The following is a 22,634-nucleotide window of genomic DNA, read 5'->3' as shown; positions in this document are numbered from 1 at the left end:
TGGGGATGTGCCAGGCCAAAGCCAGGAGCTTCCTATGGGTCTCCCAAGTGGGGGCAGAGACCCAAGCCATTAGGTCACTCTCTGCTTCTCTTCCAGATGCATTAGCAGGGAGCTGGGTGGGATGTGGGTCATCCAGGACACGAGCAGGCACCTACATGGGGTGCCATGTGCGGCTTTACTTGCTATGCCACAGCGGGGCACGTGTTGGCCATTTTAGGAGGAGGTGGAGATGCTGGGAGTATTACACAAGGTGCAGTGATCCTCGGCACAGATTTATTGGAGCAGGTGAGAAGAAACCCAACAAGCCTGACGCAGCTGCCGCCTAGTCCCTTGCCGTGACCCCCAAGAGGGGCCCCCTCCCCCGCCTTCCCTTCCAGGCTGTAGCCTCATCTCAGACCACCTGGCGCTCTTCCTTCACCTGGCCCCAGCCCCGGGCAGCTCTTGAGGCACGTGGGGGGTGGGACTACATGACACGCATCTTCCAGGACCAGCAGGCGGGAGGAGCTACTCCATCTCCGCACCCGCGCGCTTATCCGCAGTTGAAGCGGCCCCTGGAGTGGGCCTTCCGAGCCAGCGGCTCTTCCGTCTCACCCAGCAGGCGGAGCATGTAGGAGCCCATGTAGATGAGGAACTGGCCGGTCACCTGGGTGGTGTAGGACAGGAACCGCAGCAGGCTCCTGCAAGAGTGAGACGTGGACGTGTTAGGCTCCCAGAGGCGCAGCGCCGACAGCGGGGCCAGAGCGAGCCCAGTAGCAGGACTGTTCCACATTGCCATTCTCCTGGCCTGCTTCAGGACCTATTTTCTCCCAGCTCGGCACAAAGTTACTCCTGTGGGAATATGGAGATTCTAACCTCTGATAGTGACCGTGGCTCAGGGGCCTGACATGGCCGCAGGTGGAACCTGGGGGTTGGGGTGGGGCAGGGCGGGCCTGTCCCCTCCGGCACTGTGTGGGGCCAGCACAGAATTGCCCTTATCCAATCAGCAGAAAGAGGGAACTAGCTGTCCCTAAGAACAGCAGGCAGCCCCAGCCCCAGGCCGTGCGGGGAGCAGGGCAAGGGCCACCAATGAGTCTCTAAGCCTTCCTGCCCCATCTGCCTCCAGCCATCTCTCTACTGAAAATCAGCTCACAAAAGGAGCCAGGTGAATTTACCAGGAGCCTACAAGCAGGGGAGCATGGCACCAACCACAGTGCATTGGGAAGCAACCTTCTCATTTTCAAATTGCCCTGAATTTATTCAGGGCACGGAGGGGGACATGGTCTTCCTTGTACTCTCTACCGTTAAGGGTGTGCAGTCACATGTCAGGCCCAACCTTTGGGGTGGTAGTCCCCCGGCCTTCGGGGGAGACGGAGCGTGCCCTGGCCTCGCTGCAGCGTGACTGAAGTCCACACTAGTAAGAAGGGTGTGCGAGGGCGTGCGTGGAGGATCAGGAGCCTGCTGGCTGTGATGCGTGTTTTGCCATTCCCGCCCATGCTGTAGAATGAAGGTTTTTAAATACACAGCTCCTGCCCTCAACTGCAACTTGGTCCTCCTCCATGGTCATTAGGTGTCGGAATGCATCCAACAAGATAAGCTGGGGTGACAGGTGTCTGTGAGTTCCTGTTGAGAAGAGGCTCCAGGAACAGGAGGCGAAGGGCTCCTCACTCCAAGTGCCCCTTGCCCCCAGTGCATCCTGGGAAGTGTCTTCCGGCTTTCCTTGATACAGGGTGAACATCTGTGCTCCATCTAGCCAGCTAACCAAGGACAGAGAGTGGTCCTTCTCAAATCCCCATTTCAATAGTGCTTTGATCAAGGCACCTGTTAGCTTTCCTTGAACTCCTGCTTCCATACGTGACTTGAGTTAGACTTGTGTCTGAACTAGGGTTTTGCTGAGTGTATAAAAACTGGAACCCTGGAAATAAATTTTGCCAGTAGCCTCATTCATTGTCAGTTGCTCCTCTCCCAGGTTTCCCGCCAGGTAACTTGCAAGGCCAATGGAGGTTGTTGACATTTGTGCAGGTTGCATTTCCACTGAAACAGCCACCAGAGCAAAAGCAAACAGGTTTTGGCTTAAGACTTTCTGCTTTCTGAAACCAGCCTGGGACCTAAGAGTGGAACAACTTTAAGACAGATGCCCCCAAGGACGGCCGGAGATCCTGTCGCTTGGGCCTTGGGCGCAGAGGCGCCAGCTTGGGGAGGAGCTACCTGTGCCTGCCCTGCAGCGGTTTCTGATTCCTGAAGTTGGCCCTTCCTCCCCTCCCGCCTTCCCAGGTGGCTTGGTACCTCAGCACGGCCTTCAACCCCGTGCAGCGGATGTCATAGGACACAGAGTACATCTCATACATGGTGGCCTTCACGTTGAGGCAGCCGATGAAGTCCTTGGGGCTGAGCTTGTACAAGTCGAAGGTGACCCGGGCTATTCCCGATTTCTTGGGCTGCTGGCAAGCTGGAAGGTACTTGCCCTGTAACAGCAACAGTGGGGACACATGTCAGGAACCTGCAGGGTTGGGATCCCCAACTTCCTCAATTCACACTGTGCTACCATCAGACTGCCCTAAGAGCCAAGCTGCTCGCCATCTGAGTAACATGTCTACCTGCCCCAGATACGTACACAGCCACCGTGGCCACATGGATGCAGGGTCCCAAAGGCTTGGGCCATCCCCCACTGCTTTCCCAGGTTAGCAGAGACCTGTCTCAGAGGTGGAGCAGCCGAGTCGTAAACAGAGCCCATATGGGAAGCCAGTGCATGCAAGGTAGAGGCTTCATCTACTACGCCACTGTGCCAGACCCAGTGTACGTGTGTCTCACACGTGGTGCTGCTAATGCGTATTCTTGTGAATGGCCTACAAATGGCTTAACACAGAGGCTGGCGAAATGTGAGACACCTAGGGGTCTAGAGACTCTTTTAGGGAAGTGAAGGGTTGATGCTATTTTTTTTTAATAATCACTAAAAGGTAATTTACTCTTTCTGTTCTCACAAGCAATAGTTTCGTATAGCATAATCTAGTGAATTCGTATTTTTTAGATGATCAGTGGCTGGACTCACAACATCATCCTGGGAAAAGAGATGTACTCCACCTGCAAGACAGATCAGCAGACAGGATGCTGCTGGCATCCCTCCGGGCTCCACCCAGTCCCCAGCCCCTTGTCAGCCACTGCTCGGCGAGTAGGAGTAGCCTGTCCTCTGGCAAGGCTGCGGATGCCCTCGTGCTCCTCCCAGGTCCAGGGCTGTGGCGGGACAGGCTGCCTGGAGGCACCCCAGGAGAGGAGCCATGACAGGAGGTCAGACAGGGAAGCCGAGGGGACAGTGTGGCTGCTGTTCACCTGGGCTTTGGGGAGATTCGCAAAAGCGTAAAAACATCCTTCATTCATTTAGGAAACTAGCCACTCATCAAAACATACATCTATCACTTACAGCCTCTCAAACCTGACACCACCGGCCTGTGGTGTGACAGGTGTGTGGTCTGGGGCCGTCTATGTCAAGAAAGTCAACAGCACCTCTGGCATCTGTCCACTAGATGGCAGTAACATCACCATAAGGTATCAAGGGCTTCGAACCAACATGGAAAGCTTCAACACCAGGTTCAAAACTTTTTTTGTGCCCAAACAAGCTTTTCTTTTAATTCCATTTTCCACGAATCTCTTGAAGCTGATCGTGTGGGCGCCCTTTCATCCACCTCCTGACAGTGGAGTAGCCAGGACTCCAACCAGCACTGACACTTGCCATAGAAGCCATCTATGCCTCTCTGCTTTCCTAAGTCCCTGTACTCACACACAGGTGTCCATGTCCCACCTCCCTTCACCGACCATGTAAGTCTTGTTTGGCACCATGAGGCTCTCACGGCACCTGTGGCTACTTCCTAGCTAACACCTAGTTCCTCAGAATCCTTTGTCTACAGCCATTTGGCTCAAGTTCGTGGAGATAGCATGGTTCCTGGAAACACTCACAAAGATGCCTTTGATGGTGAGTAGCTGCGGTACCAGCCGAGCACTGAGCAAGGGTGCAGTGGCCACTGGGAACAATGCTAGTTCTTACCGGCGTCCACTTCTGTCCCTTCTCCAAGATCATGAAGTGCGTGTTGTCCCCGAGGGTCTGGAAGAACTCCTCCGTGTCCACCACGGTGCCATCTTCCTCCAGCACGAGGGTCACCAGGCCAGTGGTGATGACCAGGGCTTCCAGGGTCTAGACTCGCAGTGCGACAGAGACATGGGCTGAGGGGACGTGTTCCCACTGGACCCCTCAGTGACTTAAGCTGCCATTGTCCGAAGCGCTGGCTGACTTGCATAAAACTTATACAAAATGCAGGGCCGGTGTAGTAGTATAGCAAGCTAATTCTCTCTGTGGCATTGGCATCCCATATGGGGTGTCAGGTCCACTCCCAACTACAATACTGTAATCCTGCAATACTTTTGACCCAGCTCTCTGCTTCTGACCTGGGAAAGCAGTGGAGGAGGGCTCAAGTCTTTCAGCCCCTGTACCACCCACAGGGAAGGCCCAGAAGAAGCTGCCAGAGCCCAATTTTGGACCAGGCCAACTCTGCTCATTGAAGCCATTTGGGGAATGAGCCAGTACATGGAAGGCCTATCTCTTCTCTCTTTAACTCTGAATTCCAAGTAAAAATAATCACTCATTTTTAAAAATGTATACAACATGCATGAGAGAGAGAGAGAGAGAGCTTTCATTCATTGATTCACTCCCAAGAAATGGCTAGAAGTAGATCCAGAAACTGGATCCAGGCTTCCCACCTGGATGGCAGCACCCAGACCATCTCAGCCATCACCACTGCCTCCCAAGGACCACAGCAACAACACGTTGAGTCAGGAGCAACAGCTGGGGCTAGGCCAAGGCCAGAAGCTGTGGACTCAGATGGGTGGCAGGGGCCCAATCCCTCAAGCCACCACCAGCCTCCCAGGGGCCTTGTCGTCGGCAATGTAGCACTGCAAGTTGGAACTGGCCGTGGACCCTAGACACTCACCGAAGCCTATTGTAAGTGGTAGCCTGCGAGACCAAAATGGCCTCCCACGTTAAACCTGAATTATAAATTCTAGGCAGTCTATACTCAAAGAGAAGTGAAGATTAAATAAATAAAAAAAAAAAAGATTCACCTATTTGACAGGCAGAGTCATGGAGAAAAAAAGAGGCAGAGAGAAGCTAAGATTTTTAAAGGGCCTATCTCCTGAAGAGCCACGAGAAAGGCTCTCCCTGCAGCACTCTGACCTCATCCATACTTGGATGACGACAGGTGGCATCCTGCCCAGGGGATGGGCGGAGGCGCCTCAGCCTCAAGGGCTCCCCGTGGCCCTGCCACTGCTCACTGCCACCCGCTGCTTCCCTCTGGGGGCGCCAGCTGTCTGAGTCACCCTTCATTGGGTGTCTAGGACGCCTCCTCACCGGGTGGGCCAGGGCGCCGTTCTAGATCCAGGCCCACTCCATCGGGGTGTCCGTAACCCAAAGCTGACTGGCCACACCCGGGGGCTGAGAGTACCTTGCTGATGAGCTCCTTCAGGCTGCTGGCCATCACCCCGCGCCGGCTGCTGCGGTCGTGGTTGGAGACCCGGAAGGGCCGGGCTGAATGCATGAGGGGCGTGAGGAGTACCTTCTTTGTCTGTGATCCCACGAACGTCAGGGGCCTGTACACGGAGACAGAAGACATACCATCTCTGATATCACTTGAAAACAGCATTTCATCTCCTTTATTTGACAGGCAGCGCTGGGCCAAGGTGAAGCCAGGAGCCAGGATCTCCTAGGTTTCCCACATGGGTGCAGGGATCCGAGTACTTGGGGCCATCTTCCGTTGCTTTTTCAGGCATGTTAGTAAGGCGCAGGATCAGAGTAGAGTAGCCAGGACTTGAACCAGTGCCCATATGGGATGCCGGCACTGCAGACAGAGGCTTAATTTGCAATGCTTCAGCTCCGGTCCCCACACCTGTGATCTGTTCATGCTGTTTTTCATGAACTTGTAAATCTCTTGTATGCAGCTTAGCACCATCTATGTCAGTTACAGATCACACACACACATACACACACACGAAGAAATCACACTGAATTAAAACACAAACCCATCTTTATCTCAAACCAGAATATTCAGGGTCCTTGAAACCGTTAGAGAAGGAAAGGTAAGGGCATCAAACTTCAACAGTAAATCACAGTTACAATCCTCACAATCGTGGATGGGTTCTAGAGCTTAAAAAAAAATCCACAAAAATAATTTCTTCCAGTTAGGAGAGGCAAGGAAGTACGCACGCAAATGTACAAACAGGTGCCTGTATGCACACTGAGCCAGATGACTATAGAGCCGGACACTGGCCACTCCTGCAATCAGCTGAGTTGCTGAGATGAACTTGGGATAAGCCAAGCACAAGAGAAGCTCTGTCCTCTCTGCTCCTGGAATCGCTCGAAGGGAAAGAACCCTGGGCTCCTGTCACATGCCCTTTGCAGCCCGTGCATGCCTTCCCGGGAGTTAACATTACGGGTGATACACTAAGTAGGCTAAGGTGCTTAGCACATCACACATGCAGGGTCACTCTTTTCTTTTTGGGGTGGGGGGCTCATCCGGGATGGGTCATTCTTTTCATCTACGAAAGTGGGTAATGAATCATCCATGTCTGTAACAAAGGGGACGTCAATCAAGAATCTTAACTTTCCCTTTTTCTAAGAACTGGGTCACAGATGCTAATCAAGGTAGATCTGTATCCGTTGTAGAAGGTTCGATGATTCAAAAATGCATCAGAGCAGGTAAGACGCTGTTAGGACTATCTGGTCTCACATTGGAGAACCTGGGCTCGATCCCTGACCGGCTGCCTGTGTGCAAACTCCAGGAGGCGGCAGGCGACAGTTCAAACCTTTGCGTCCTTGTTACCCCACGTGGGAGACGCAGATGGAATTCCTGGCACTCGGCTTTGGCCTCGCCCACCCCTGGCCATCGCAGACATTTGAGGAGCAGAGGGCAGCTGTCACTGCAGCTGTCTGTATCTGCTTCTCAAATAAATACAGAAGAAATGGAACATTCCTTAGAAAAAGAACATTAATGGACCCGGCGCAATAGCCTAGTGGTTAAATGCTCCTTGCATCCGCTGGAATTCCATATGGGGGTTGATTCGTATCCTGGCTGCTTCACTTCCCATCCAGCTCCCTGCTTGTGCTCAGGGAAAGCGGTCAAGGATGGCCCAAAGCCTTGGGATCCTGCACCTGCACAGGAGACCCGAGAGAGGCTCCTGGCTCCTGGTTTCGGGTCGGTTCTAGATGTTGCAGTCACTTGGGGAGTAAACCATCAGACAGATCTTTCTGTCTCTCCTCTCTGTAGATCTGCCTTTCCAATAAAAAAATAATTTTTTAAAAGGAACATTAACATTAATACAGGAAACTAATCATGGCAAAATCAAAATAAGACAGTTTTCTTGGGAAAAAAAATCAACAGCTCTTGCTTATTTCATTTTGGTTCTCCACAAAAAATAATAATAATCATAAAATGTGGATAAATGTGAATTGTCAACAGGAAGCTTTAGTTGTCTAACACACACACGTGTGTGTGTGAACAGGCTCAGGTTCCCTGCGGACAGTTCACAGAGGAGGGGTCTCGGGGCAGGAGGCTGTCCCGAGCCAGGCTGGGACAGAGCTCAGTTCAGTCCCCGTAGCAGCCATCATAGCCCAAGTGGTGACACAGCCGCTGAGTGCCAAGAACTCAGACAGGCAAGTATGCAGAGCTTCTGACAGCAAGAAGCCCACAACGGCCTCTGACACACTGCTGCAGGCTTCTAACCCCAAAGAGCATGAAGTTCATTGGAAAATAATTTCCCCGAGGGAAAGAGGCGCCTGGCTGCTGGCCTCAGGAGGCAGCCCAATCGCTTCTTGGCCTTTTGTCTAAGATCAAGTGTAGGAGGCAGCCCAGGCTTTTGGAGACCCATTGAGCATGATGCCAACGATTGTGGACATGCCAACCAAGGGAGCAAGGTCTCAGGCATTCATCATTGCTGGGCACTACCACATGTGTGTCCCACAGGAGCCCTTTTCATTCCCTCATGTGGTCCTCCCTGGGACCAGCACCTGTGCCAGCACCCACCCGTTCCTGGTGCTCAGACAGTGGTCATTGGATGAATACTCATACAGGTATCTTCAAGAGATGAAACAAAGGGCTTCATTGTTTTGGGGATAATCTTTGTAGGAAGGTTCATTGCCGATACTGAACATTCGTAACTTTGCCCAGGGTAGGGATCCAATTTGCACTAACTGGACTCATCTGGGTGTGATCACAGTCCTGTCCACCAGGGGGCCCCTACTGATCATGCCAAGCCTGTGGGATAAATCAAATTGGTAAGGCAGCCTACCAACCCCCTTAGCTTAGCTTATTTCTTGAGAAGATCCGGGTACACTCTGGCCACAGGCTACCTCTGTCTGTTGTGGCAAGTGAACACCTTTTGACTGCCCGAGATAGTACGTCCGTCTGTAAGTACACCCCCACCCTTGCCCTGCAAATCATACTCAGTCACGTCTATGAATCTCAGGATGTTTTGGGGTCAGGGACCTTTCTGCCTTATGCAGCCAGGTCTCATATATCATGTCTCCCTGAGCCATCTAGATGAACCTGAAGAAATACTTCCCCCGGCGGCCGGAAGTCACCCCCACCCCCCTTTCTGTCATCTATGTTTTAATTCCCAACTTGATTGGCATTCCTTGTGGATAAGGTTTCTTTGTCTCAGACCCTGTAAGGTCTAGCTTTAGTATGACGCACCTGGGTTCTAAATGGCATTGTCTCTAATTTGCAGTGACTCCAGTGAAAATTCAGTAACTTTGCACAAGTGATTCCATACACACAGTAATGGATTGGCTCTCAAAAAACTTGCCAGTAGTAGGAGGTTCTTTGTATGTAGTTTGTCTGTGACTTGTCCCTACACTTAAAGGGAAAAAAATGATATTCCAGAATCGCTACCCAAGCTGTTAACAAGAATTTCGTCTGAAGTATATTGATCCAACATCACCCTGGAACCACTTGAGTGTGAACACTTGCTGGGACCAAGACAATGAGCACCATATCCTTAAGCTAAAGTGTTGTCCCATTTCACAGATGTGAACACTTGAGGCTCACAGAGGCTTCTCAAGGCCATCCAGGTAGTAAAGGAGACAGGCCATGACCTTAGGTCATTTCAAAGCCAGGACTAATACTAATATTATTATTACAGTTGTTGCTGGTTTTAGTGGGTCCAGTGTTATCCATCTTAACGTCAAGTCCCAAGCCATCAATGCCTCTGCGAAACCCAGAGGAGCTCTCCTAGGGCTGAAAGTACGCTACAGCTCGCAGCGTCCAGACCTTCCCACTTGTATGCAGTCATGCACAGTGCTTCCAGACAGGCGACGGTAACCGGCATGTGTGAGGTTAGGGGGTCCCTCCGGGGGCCACCCATCAGAACAAGCTGGGAGCCCTGGTAGTGCCTGAGGCAGCCGTGGGACTGGCCCAGTTGCTGAACCTTTGCCTAGATTCTAGGGTGTTGTACCAGGCTGCTCGGTTACACAATGTGGGGCAATGCTGTGCGCAGGCTGCTCAGCCAATGCTTGGGACATGTCAACCCCGCTCTCGTCCCTGGTGGCCCTGTGGAACAGGCACACTGAGAACCTGGGCTTGTCTCCGACCCAATCACAGCAGGAAAGCAGCTGCTGAGGTCCCTGTGCGGAGGAGAGACGAACATGACAGCCCCGCTAAACACCTGTGCCTGCCTGACAGCTTATAAGAGAAGTCTTACGGAAGTAGAGAAGTTACTAAGGTTAGCAAGTGCTTGAAGCAGCGCTTGCTTTCTTAGCACGGTGTCGGCCCAACCACGTGAGGTCTTCCTCAATTTGGGGGAATGCTGGACTTCACCAACAGGAGCCTCTCTTCTCCTCCAAAGCAAGCAGTCACTGCCACCATGTATGAGGCCTTCCAGAGCCTTCCAAGTGAGGTAACGCCATCTACTCTCACACAGCTCTTCGTCCACCATGGCACACTATCTGTTTTCTAGGTAAGGGACTACGATGACATCAGAAAATGAAGTAGTCGTGTTTTTGAATGTTAGCTCCAGCCTCTGATGGCCAAGAGGGCAGCTCTGACCTAGCCGGTGGTGGCCCCACCACCTCCTCATTGGACCCCTTCCCAAGGACCGATGTCCCAGTGACCTAACACAGATGATTAACCGAGTCCTGCTGCCTCTTCACTCTCCCAGGGTAAGCACTGGCAATCACTCCCGTCCTCCCTGCCTCGCCTTCCAGATAGTCATCACTGATTATAAAAAAGACACATGACCTATTGTTTCTCCTGCCTGTGGTATTGCCTAACCGAGAACCGGATTCCTGCTGGAGAGGCAGCCATGCAGTACACGGAAGCCACACGGAAGACATGAACATGAAACCAAGCACTGCACCAAGGGATATGGGGTGTGACTGACGGGTGCAGTTCCGTAAGGTCAAGACTACCTCGTATGTACTAAAACAAAGGGCTAACTGATCCTCTAGGCACACCAGGCCTATCTGAAAACTACTGCCCAATTCCTTTGTTCCAGCTAAGTGATCGCAAACTAGGAGTTAACTGAACAGAATGTTAATACAATTCACTTCTAACCCTCTGTATAGACAGGATGACTTATAAACACCAGCCACTAGCAAAATGCCCATGGTGCGTTGCTGTTTTCTGCTCCACGTGAGAATGAGAATTCATGAAAATGGACATCAGTGTATATTCTGGAGACGAGCATAGTGGTGTACTCGGCTGGGCCTCTGCCTGTGGTGTTGGCATCCCATATGGGTACTGGTTCAAGTCCCAGCTGCTTCACTTCCAAACCAACTCCCTCTTAACGTGCGTGGGAAAGCAGCAAAGGATGGCCCAATTCCCTCAGCCCTGCACCCACGTGGCAGACCCAGAGAAAGCTTTGTCTCCTGACTTCCGATCAGCCTACTTCTGCCAGTGGTAGCCATTTGGGGAGCAAACCAGTGGGTGGAAGAGCCCTCTCTCTCTGTCTCTCTCTCTTTCTCTACGTGGGTAGCCCTGCCTTTCAAACAAAAATAATAGAACGAATCTATTTTTTTTTTTAAGTTTGACACAAAGTCATTCAAAACCCAGGCACAAGTTTCTAAAAAACTGGGGGAAAATACACGCTGAGCAAAAGCTATGTGGATTTTGTGTTTCATATTTGGGCACTAGAATCAGTATCTTTCGGCTTCAGTCATCCACGGAGTTTTTGCAGGGCCTTCATGTGTTGTCACTGAGAGGGCTTCGGGTCCTGTTCTCAGAGCTGTCACACGGAGTGACGGGTGCTGCCGAGTTCCTGTGAACGTGGGGACAGACAATCCTATGAAACAGGAAGGAAAACAGCTCGGCCAGAGGGAAACGAATAAGGAAAGAGTGCATACAGCGAGGCCACAAACCAGGAGCAGCGTCCCAACTTCACGGAACACTCCAGCAAGCCGTGACGCTGCCTGTCTCCCAGGAGGGAGGGCAGACAGTGGGGTCTTTGTGTTGCTTTCTGCCTGAGGACAGCAGGCAGAGTGTGTGGCACCAAGCGGGAAGACACACAGTGACAGTGAATGGACATGAGCTTGTCTCCACTTGCACAAACTGAACCCCCACGGATCACAAAAAAAGCCACCTTCAAGTACAATGTGAATTTCTTCTCTGCAGTCAGTTGGAGGAGCAGCCCAGCTGGCCACAGTGCCCCACCATCCCACACAAGGTTAGGACACTTCTGTATTGCACATGGGCCTACTGTAACAAGGACCAGTCTAGCTCAGGGAAGCATCCTCACCAAGCTCTCAAAAACACTCCATATCAAAAGAGGGCATAGCCTATGGTCAGAAAGCCACTGAAATGCTCCTAAAATCAGAGCTGAGATTCAAAAAAAGCAGAAAACCCAATTCCTTACCCTATTAACCCAGAAGATGGCTCAAATTTGTACGGAAACAGCAGCTGTACAAAGCCTGGGGTTCCTAATTAAAGCAAAGATCGTGAGGACGGTGACAGAAGCAGCTACTGTGCCCAAAGCACAGCATATACGATCAGCCCCATGACGCCGCCAGAGGGCCATCAGCCAGTCACTGGGACAAAGGTGACTGTGTCCATGGTGATGAACACCTCTGGGGCAGTCCTTGGGCGTCCAGGGACTTGGCTCTGGGCAGGACAGCTGTTAGACCAATGGCCAGTTAATGACTTTCTAAGTGCTGAGAAGTCTGCTTTTTGTTTGTCCAATGTGTGTTCTGATCGATTCTCGGAACAATGCAGCTGTTGACCACACACAAGAGTGACGGCACAGGATAGCCGGTGGTTAGTAAGGAGAGAGTGAGGAGACAGCAGCCAGGGACCCTAGAACTACCAAATGGTCTCCTGTACTGCCTTTGACCCTTGAGCCCCAACAGGTTCCTGAGGAAGCAGCAAAGACGAAGTCTTATATCCCCAGACAGGATTGACACCTGAGTCTGGAAATAGATTCCAGAAACTCCGACTGGAATCTGGAGCTTGTGTCTGGAAGCACAATTCTTTTTGATCTTATTTATTTATATTTTTTTGCCTTGTTTTTTTGGTTTCCCTAGAGAACGGCAACAGCAGTTTTGTGGCTAATCGACGGTCAGCCACGTCCAGGACTGGCCACACTAGGCGTGTGACTGGGGAAAGAGTGGCCATCTCATCGCATTTTCATCTGCCAGTACCACACAGGCCAGCCACTTCTACTGGACATTTGGCCCTGGGGAGCACCCCCCCTCCCGAGCCATGGTAGAGTCTGGGGAGTTATCCCTTCCCCCCCCCCCCCCGAGCTGGGCAAACCTGTGACTGGTCAGTGTGCTCTGGACAGCACCAGCCCTGCTTTGAGGTGCAGGAAGGATGCAGAGAGCAGGTGAGGGCACCTTCCTCAGAAAGGTCTGGAAGGCTACAACCCTGCTGCATGGGAGTGATGCTGCGTGGTTGGAGCAGCTGGAGAGAGGAAGCAAGACAGAAGGACCCAGGACCCTGCCTTTCTAAGATGCCAGTAGAGCTGCTGGCATTTTACCAAGTGGTTAAGAGTTTGTACCCCATGTTCCATATCTGGTTATGGCTCCCAATTCCAGCTTCCTGCTAATGCAGACCCTGGGAGACAACACAGCGAGGCTCAAGGTTCCTGTCACCCCTAGAAAGCCCTGTACAGAGTTCCAAGCCTCTGGATTCTACCTCACCCAGCCCTAAATACTGGGAACATTTGGGGATCAACTCAGTGGATCCAACTCAGTGGTCGGGAAGTATCGCCCTGCAAGGCATGGGCTCCACAAATCTCCCCCTTTCCATGTCCACAGTCGATTTTTCTAACCTTGAGGATTTCCTATAGCTCAGAAGCCTGGAACCACCACTGGTTCTGTTACCTGATTTTTCCTCTTTTCAGGACCCTGGCAGCTGAGAACCTGCACCTTTGAGCCCACCCAGGGCGGGTCATCCGTGCCGAAGAGCTCTGGTAATTTTCGGAGAAACACGACTTCCCTCTGCCTTCCCCTGCACCTTATATCCATACAGCCACAACCCCTGGCCCACCTTAAGGATTTTACCAGTATTGGTTTGGGTCTGTCTGGATATGAAAATTACCCAGAGGAGAAAAATGAATGTGGCGCCACCAGGCCATTAGAGCCTAGGCAAGGTCTGTGGCCTCTGGTCCCTCCCTGGGCAGCGTTACTGGGTTTAGATGAGGCGAGGGGGAGGCGTACTGCACCCCCTCCTACCCCCTAGCCAGCACCAAACCTCACCTTAGAAAGCTGGGTGGGCACAGCAGGAGGGGTCAGGACCTGAGATTGCCCCCAGCTCAGCTCACGACCCAAGGACCAGAGGAAGCTCTGCCGCGTCTGCAAACGGGATCAGCCTTCCTGAGATGGGATCCTGGCTTGCACAAGCGGCCGTGACAGTGGCACTAGAGGTGGTCACTCCCTCCCTCATCACCGCCACCTGGCTCCGCGGACGCCCACGCACCTCGGGAGAACCACACCTGGGCACCTGTGGACGGCGCGGGGCTGGCGCTGGCCGGCGGGCGTGGGTGCACGCGTGGGATCTGGGTGCTGAGTGCGTGCGTGGGATCCGGGCCGCGGGGCACACGGGAGAGCGGGGGCGCAGCAAGTTCTCAGGGAATTGGGAACTCGGTCGCGGGGCTTTGAGGGCGTAAGGGGGACGCTAGACGCAGGAAAAGGCAGGAAATAGAGGACAGGTATGTGGGGTGCGTGGGCGCTGCCCGGAGTCCGGGAGCGCGGCACTTGCCTGAAGAGGACTCCGGCGTAGTCGCGGGCGACCTCCATGGCGCGGGACCTCCTCGCAGCCTGGGCGCGCAGTCTGTGCCCGCCCGCGCCTCCATTTAAAGCGCTGCCGCCGGCCCCGCCCAGTCCCGTCCCGCCCCGGTTCGGCCTGCCCGCCGCCAGCCAGGCCAGAACCTCGGCTTTGCGCTTTGGGCTTTTGCGCTTTGGGAGCCCGCGGTGATCCTAGGTTGACCCGCTCGAAGGGGCGGGGATTGCCGTCCCTTGGAGAGACTTGGCTGCACAGAACTGGACCAAGAACCCTCGAACCCCGGCTGTTCCACTTGTCAGCCTGCGTGTGTATTGCGCGTTTGGAGGTTGGGCGACTGGGGACAACTCCAATCCCCGAGGGCATCGCTTTGGCTGTGCAAGAGCCGACGTGTTGGTTTGAACCCCGGCGCTCCCAGCGTCTGGCTGAGAGCAAGGTGCCTCGCAAAGACCTGGGGTTTTCCTGACACGGGCTCCCAGTCCCTGGGGATCTCGGGCACTTCTCGCCATGCCCAGAAAACCCGGGCCCCATAGGAGGAGATGCCCGCGGGCCGGTGTCAGCCCGGTGTAGGAGGCGGGAAGTTCCTGGGGGTCCAGCAGAACACTGACGCATATAGGTCTTCAGAGCCGGTACCGGATGAGCAGTCCGCTAGTCCTCACCCTGTAAGGTGTAAACGTTCGGGGGCGGAGACTGAACTTCCTGCACTGAACTGTTACCTACTTCCCAAGCTGGAGCTCCACCGCGTATTGCTGGTTTCAGCTAGCCTGATGGTCCCGGTGGACGCCCCCCTCTTCCCCACTCTGCATCCTTCCGTCTCAATTTGAAAACAAACAAGGTATTCTTCCCACTCCTCCCCCCACCCCCCAGGGGCCCCACTGCAAGCCTGCAGGATTCACTGGAATGTTGAGTTGGAAAGCCCGTTTCTGCCCAGAGCTGGGGGGGCGGGGGAGGGACTCGCTGCAGCCTTAAGACGTTAACTGTGGGGTGCTGGTGCTGTGGGGCCCCCCCGTGGTAGTAGCGTTGCATCCCATCAAAGCACCGGTAAAATTTCAGCTGCCCCACTTCCTATACAGCTCCTTTTTAATGTGCCTAGGAAAATAGTAGCTGATGGCCCAAGTCCTTGGGCCCCTGGTACCCGTGTGGGAGACAGAAATGGAGTTCTAGGCTCTTGGTTTTACCCTGGACCAGCCCAGGCCATGTGGGGAGTGAAGCAGTATATGGAACGTTCTTTCTCTGCCTTTCAAATAAGTAAACAAGATGTACCAAAAGTGAATCTTAAACATACACATGCATGTGTGTGTGTGTGCACACACACGGAAGCTCTCCACACACCTGCACACATTCCTTATCAAAGAAAAATGCCCCAGGCTAGTCCAGCACCTCAGCCATTCAGGTGTATCCGTCTGGGATTACCCAGGAGTTTCACACACCAACTGCCAATTATTCAGTAACAGGTGTCGGGCACCTTTTCAGCTCCTGGGGCCTCCAGAGCTGTCAGACTCAGAGGGTGGTCACTTGTAAATCAAGTGATATACAAGGTGGATGTTCCCTTCTGTACCTAACTTCATACGTGCCTCATTATGTGTGGGCCACTCATTCAAACTGTTATGTGTCATATGAATGGTTCCTTTTCTTGGCCAACTAGAATTCCATTGTGTGACAATATCACGTGCAGTCGTCTTTCTTCAGCTGATGGGTGTCTGGGTCCAGCTCGGAAGAACAGGCGAGGCTGTCCGAATTCCTCATGCCTTTTGGTGGGTGCCTGTGCGCAGGGAGGTGTCAGCATGCCAAAAAGGGGCAGAGGCCTGGCATGGCTGGAGAACACGGGTGTGAGGGAGAGTCCCACCCATCGCCAGCAGGCATGCAGGGCAGGCTTTAGCCCTCCCTTCCCCTACCCCTACCTCTTTATTTCCAGTCATTCTGATATAGAGTGCTATTGCTTTTGGAACCAAAACCCTTGCTTATACTACTGTGCCTTGGCGCTCAGGTTGGATAACGGCATATATCTAACGTGAACTTCCACAAAATTGAAGAACTCTGTCTGTGATAGACTAAAATTCCCCTTTCAATGTCTGATCTCTTAATGACCATACGTGTGGCAATTAGGGGAGAGGAAGTTGGGACCTGAAGGGTCCCAGGCTATGGGTTGGGCATTAGCCAAGTCATGAGACAGGCCAGGTGTCAAGGCTACTGAGCCTCTGGTTTGCAAGGATTTGGAGAGACCCTGGACAGGTTTCCCAGTGTGTCTGAGTTGGCATGGGGGCTAATTCAGAACACAAGTTGAAAATGCACCTGAGCTTAGCCATTGCCTGACTTGAAGTGTGAGTCCCCCAGCATTGGGCATTTGTGGAGCAAAAGTCGCAAGTGGTGAAGGCAGTCAGGCAACGTGCCCAGAAGCCCTCAGTCTAGACACTTGTTTCTCTAACTCAGTGAAAATCCAGAGCACCTCTCTGCTCAGCTCCCATAAGTCAGTTGGCTCTGGGGGCTCTGCTTGCCTGCGTGCCCCACGCCTACCACCTGGGCCACAGACAGAGCCTCTTTCTTTTCCCTTTGCTGCAGGTTGGGACTGACCTCCTGCTCCTCCCTCCGTTCCCCTCCCCCCCTGGGAAAGTTAAGTTTGAAGAGGACGTTGGAGGGGAGCATGAACAGGAGAATCTGCCTGGAGTTGAGGAATCAGACCCTGGCAATTTCTTGGGAACTTGTCTTGGACAATTTCAAATCAAAAGATGGAAGCATTAACAGCTTAAGAGCTAAATTTGTGAACTTGGAATTTCTTCGTATAATACATATAGGCTTGGTTTCAGTTGCAGCCCTCCCCAAGCTACCTATATAGAGGAAGCTCAGCGAGAATAGAATCTTTGATGGTCTGGAGGTCTTCTGACCCATCTACACATGGGTGGAGTTAAGTAGAGATGGCAGCCTCTTGGAGCCCGTGAGGCAGTTGGAGTGTGTCAAAGCCTGGAACTCTTTAACTGTGAGGTCGCTGTGAGCTGACCCACCTAGTTGGCTACCCCTGGGAAGACCCAGAAGCCCCTGAATCAGACGGGGATGAAGAAGATGATGGAAGTGCAGATGGAGTGGAGGCAGAGCTTGAGGACGGTGAGGAGGAAGAATTTGGACCTGATGGAGACGTTGAAGATGAAGAGGGTGGAGAAGAGGGTGAAGGTCAAGGAAGCAGGAAAGGCGAAGAAGAGAGGACTGGACAATGAAGGAGAGGGTGAAGAAGAACCCAGGGAACCTGCGGAGACAGAGCTGTTCACTGTCGGACCGTTCATGGATTGGGGAGCTGTTTATGAAAAAGAAAAATGTAGCTCTGATACAAACTCCGGGACACCCACCCACAGAAAGAGCCAATGGCTAGCTCCTGTGACATCCCAGCTTCCTCCAGGCAGTGACCTTTGGCAGTCTGCCACTAAGCCTGGGCATTCACCCCAACCAAATTGGTTTGTGTAAATCTTGCTGTAGCGGGGATGGCTGTGGTGGGTTTCAGCTGTTTATGGCTACCAGTTACAGTGAGACCGTAACAACATTTTCACTTTCTGTATAAGAAATTTTTGTAAATAAAATCTTAATATTTGGGAAAAAAAACCACGTCTTTTAATTCTGGAATGGATAGGAAGGTGTTTAGGGCTTGGCGCGATAGCGTAGCAGTTAAGGCCCTCGCCTTGAAGCACCGGAATCTCATATGGGTGCCAGTTCTAATCCCCGCAGCTCCACTTCCCATCCAGCTCCCTGCTTGTGGCTTGGGAAAGCAGTCGAGGATGGCCCAAAGCCTTGGGACCCTACACCCGTGTGGGAGACCCATAAGAAGCTCCTGGCTCCTGGCTCCTGGCTCCAGATCGGCGCAACACCAGCTGTTGCAGCCACTTGGTGAGTGAACCATCAGACGGAAGATGTTCCTCTCTGTCTTTCCTCCTCTATGTGCATCTGCCTTTCCAATAAAAATAAATAAATCTTTAAAAAAAAAAAAAAAAGAAGGTGTTTAGGATTTCTCAAAGAGCCTGTGTTGAGCAACCGCCATTGATATGGATAAAACCCACTCCATGCAGTAGCTTTTAAGCCACTGGGATTCCAGATCCCTGAAGTATTTAACAAAGGCTGTAGTCTGTTCCCTTCAAAAGATGGTTGTAGCAAGTCCCCCTCTTGCTAATGCTCTGAGAGATCCGCCATGCCCCAGGCTGGGAAGCTGGCTCAGTGGGGAGGCCCTGGTCCAGGCCTTGCCCAGCTCTGAGGATACAGCCCCGCTACTGTTCCCCACACTTGTGTTGTTGGTTGCTGTTGCTGGGCTTGGATGTTTATTTTCTTCCTAAATACAGGAACAGAGGCGATGTTCTTTTCTGTTGGCTTTAGAGAAAGTGCCCAAAGAAGCCTGTGTTTGAGGCAGGTCCCAGGCCTTTCCCAACTGGGGAGGAGGGCACCGCAGAGGCGCCTTCTGCAACAAGCTGGGTTGACATCAACAGCAATACTTCCGTGGACACCAGCCCTGGCCTATGTGGGAGAAGCGTTCTGATCGTCTAGACAAATTTTGAGAGCGCTTTAACTCCTTGTCTCTATTTAACATTAATACATTGTGCAAAGAGACAAACTCTGAGACCGTGGTCCCCGAGGCTGAGCTCTTACCAGCCGACCTCCTTGGCCGTTTGCATGCAGTTGTCTACAGATGTTGTGTGTCGCTTTGTGTGGCTCTTTTACGTAGATGATAGTGTATTATCCATCGTGGTCTGAAAAATGCACGTTCACCTCCTCTTCCTATCTCAGTACACACTGACCGGCCTGTGTATTGTCATGGCTGCCCGGTTATCTTGCAGCCCGCATATGACATGCTACGGTTGCAATGCCCTCCTGCTGCACATACTGCTATCCAGCTGTTCCTCAGCATGAATGGTAATTTATGAAGCATTCTTGTAAGTGCATCCTGTCTACATGGTGCTTTCCTGGAGTGTAATTATTGCATTTTGAATACATATAGATGCCTCTGTGTGTGTGGGTTTTGTCTTGGTGGATTGAACCAGCCATGGATCAAAAATATTCTGGGGCCTACTATAGTAGCCTTGTGTCTAACAGCCTTGCCTTGCACGTGCTGGGGTTCCATATGGATGCCAGTTCCTGTCCCGGCTGCTCCACTTCCCATCCAGCTCCCTGCTGGTGGCCTGGGGAAGCAGTGGAAGACAGCCCAGGGCCTTGGGATCCTGCAGCCGCGTGGGAGACCTGGAGGAAGCTCCTGGTCTCTAGCTTTGGATTGACTCAGCTCTGGCTGTTGTGGCCACTTGGGGATTAAACCAGCTGATGGAACAACTTTCTCTCTGTATCTCCTTCTCTCTGTAAACCTGTCTTTCCGATAAAAATAAATAAATCTTAACCAAAGAAAAGGAATAATATTTTTTAAAAATCCTAGTTGCTGGCATTGTGGCAGAGCAAGTTAAGGGGCTTTTTTTGGTACTAGCATCCCATGTAGGGTTGCCAGGTCAAGTCCCAGCTTCCTGGCTTCCAGCCCAGCCCCATGTTAATGCACCTTGGAAGGCAGTAGATGATGGTCCAGGTGTGTACCCACATGGAGACGCATAGCTCTGGGTTCCTGGCTCCAGCCTGGCCCACCTCCCTTCATTGTGGCCATTTGGGGAATGAAGCAGAAGATGGAAGATTTCCTCCTCTCTCTCTTCCTTTTGCTGTTGCAAATAAGTAAATCTTTAAAACATTTAAAATAAATCCATCTGCCCTGAGCGTATGTAGATCTTTTCTTATGATTATTCCCTAGACAATAGAGCGTGGCAATCGTTTACAAAGCATTAACATTGCATTAGGCATTGTAATGACTTAGAGATTTCTACAGTTTCCAGGAACATGCGCAGAAGAAGCCTGCCCATACTGTGCCGTTATATGAGGGGCTAGTACCTCCTTGGCTTTGTGTGTTCCCCTTCGTGGCTCCTGAGTGCTGCCCCCTGCCTGCTGCCTGGGCTCTTGCTCCTCCCACGTCTGCAGGTTCTGCAGGTTCTGCAGGCCCTCCTGGCCCCTTCCCCAGCTGTGCACCTGGCTGAGAGAGCTCTATAGTGCCCTCCTTCCCCTCTCGGTGATGTCACTGCTAGACTAATGATAACAGCCGCTGGCTGTACTTTCCTTCAACACATGGGAGGTTGTGGGCACGTTAGGGAAGATGCCGACTCGGCTCTCAGTTTTGGGGCAGCTTCATCATTTGGCTCTGCCGAGGACCCTCTTGGCTGGATCACCACCACATTGTGGCAGTGAGGCAGGGAGGCAGCCAGCAGAAAGACTCTGGTGGACTCTTGCTCTTTTAAAACAGCTCTCTTGATAGTGTAATGGTTAAGGCCCTCGCCTTGAACGCACCGGGATCCCATCTGGGTGCCAGTTCTAATCCCCGCAGCTCCACTTCCCATCCAGCTCCCTGCCTGTGGCCTGGGAAAGCAGCCGAGGTTGGCCCAAAGCCTTGGGACCCTGCACTGATGTGGGAGACCAATAAGACACTCCTGGCTCCTGGCTTCAGATTGGCTCAGCTCCGGCTGTTGTGGCCACCTGGGGAGTGAATCATCAGATGGAAGATCTTCCTCTCTGTCTCTCCTCCTCTCTGTACATCTGCCTTTCCAATAAAATAAATAAATCTTAAAAACAAACAAACAAAAAAAACAGCCCTCTGAGTTCCCACACATCTATACCCATCCCTTCCTAGGACGGCGCCCCCGAAGACCCAACCATCCATCCACATCATTGCCCTGGCATCGGGCTTCCAGCGTGCTGACCCTTGGAGAACAAGCTGCAGCCAAACCGTGGCAGCACCTTTTGCCTTTTGGAAAAAACCTTCCACGTTTGCAGTACCATTTGTACTCTGGCTGCTACTGAGAACGCAGAGTGCAAAGGCAGGCAGGCACCAGAATCACACACGTGCAAAAAATGCTCAGCACTTTGGCTCCAGAGCATCTCCGCTGGCCACTGGCGACAGCAAATGCAGGCGTGCAGCTTCTGAGCCGATGGTCCGTAAGCTCCGTCAGCCTTGGGCAGGATGGGGACTGGAGCCAGAGGTGCGAGGTGACAGATCCAGCAGCTCGAACCTTCGACGGCTTCACCGCAGCTGCTCCTGGTCTTTCTTGAGATGGTCTTCCACTTCTCCCCAGTGTCTTAGTCAGGCCCTGTGCTTGGGCCTCTGGCCTCCCTGGGGTTCCTGCTCTGGCCCTGCTGGGGTTGGGTGGCCCTGGCTTGGTCCTTGTTGTTCTTCCGTCTTCCCCTTGCATGCTTCCTTGCCTTGAAGGAATGAACAGAGAGCAGATGCTTCGGGCTGCAGCGGGGGCAGCAGGCATCGTGGCTCCTCTGTGTTTAAGGACATTCTGGGAGCACACCCTGCTGTGCGTGTCTGAGGCCCCCATGCAGCATGTTTATGTAATGGGGATGTTCTTGGGGTTGGCCTTGCCTCCTTAGATCCAGCAGGCCAAGCTCTGACCACACAGAGGGGACTTGTGTGGACAGGAGGCGATTTTGATATTCCAGGAGGAATTATGTTACAGTGGTAACAGGCTATTAGGTGGATTGGCTCAGGAAGCACACATCGGGCATCCAAATGGCATTCAATCGCTGCACTCTAAAGGAAGCTTTCATAAAAAAAAAAAAACTTTGGGCCCGGTGCGGCAGTCTAGTGGCTAAAATCCTTGCCTTGCACGCATCAGTATATCTGACTTTTCAAATAAAAAACAAACAAAACAAAACAGAAGAAACTGACTGCAGTCTAAATAATCTCCACTTGGTTATTCTTTTAAAAAATATTTATTTATTTATTTATTTAAAAGATTTATTTGCTTTTATTGGAAAGGCAGATCAGATTTACAGAGAAAAGGAGAGACAGAAAGATCTTCCATCTGCTGCTTCATTCCCCAGATGGCTGCAACAGCCTGAGCTGAGCCAATCTAAAGCCTAGAGCCAGGAGCCAGAAGCTTCTTCCAGGTCTCCTACATGGGTGCAGGGTCCCAAAGCTTTGGGTCATCCTCAACTGCTTTCCCAGTCCACAAACTTGGTTATTTTAAAACAGTTTTTTTTTTTATAAAGATTTTATTATTATTGGAAAGCCGGATATACAGAGAGGAGGAGAGACAGAGAGGAAGATCTTCCGTCCGATGATTCACTCCCCAAGTGAGCCGCAACGGGCCGATGCGCGCCGATCCGATGCCGGGAACCTGGAACCTCTTCCGGGTCTCCCACCCGGGTGCAGTGTCCCAATGCATTGGGCCGTCCTCAACTGCTTTCCCAGGCCACAAGCAGGGAGCTGGATGGGAAGTGGAGCTGCCGGGATTAGAACCGGCGCCCATATGGGTTCCCGGGGCGTTCAAGGCGAGGACTTTAGCCGCTAGGCCACGCCACCGGGCCCTAAAACAGTTTTTAATGCATTTATTTTATACCACCAGAAAGGCA

At 52.3% G+C, this 22,634-nt stretch overlaps 1 protein-coding gene across 1 annotated transcript; it reads right to left on the bottom strand.

Annotated features, from left to right (window-relative positions):
* Positions 1-529: 529 nt before the first annotated feature.
* CIDEA (cell death inducing DFFA like effector a) lies at positions 530-14,329 on the bottom strand. The gene is made up of 5 exons (XM_004581634.2): positions 14,205-14,329; positions 5,466-5,610; positions 4,016-4,162; positions 2,263-2,441; positions 530-677 (listed from the first exon to the last, which is right to left on the bottom strand). Exons 1-5 carry the CDS (start codon positions 14,240-14,242, stop codon positions 530-532), a joined length of 657 nt encoding a protein of 218 aa, XP_004581691.1. The 5' UTR covers positions 14,243-14,329.
* Positions 14,330-22,634: the final 8,305 nt, after the last annotated feature.

This window comes from Ochotona princeps, chromosome 21 (genome assembly GCF_030435755.1).
Source record: "Ochotona princeps isolate mOchPri1 chromosome 21, mOchPri1.hap1, whole genome shotgun sequence".
Lineage (NCBI taxonomy): Eukaryota > Metazoa > Chordata > Mammalia > Lagomorpha > Ochotonidae > Ochotona > Ochotona princeps.
Note: the sequence above shows the minus strand (reverse complement) of the source record. Positions and strands in the feature narration are given on the sequence as shown.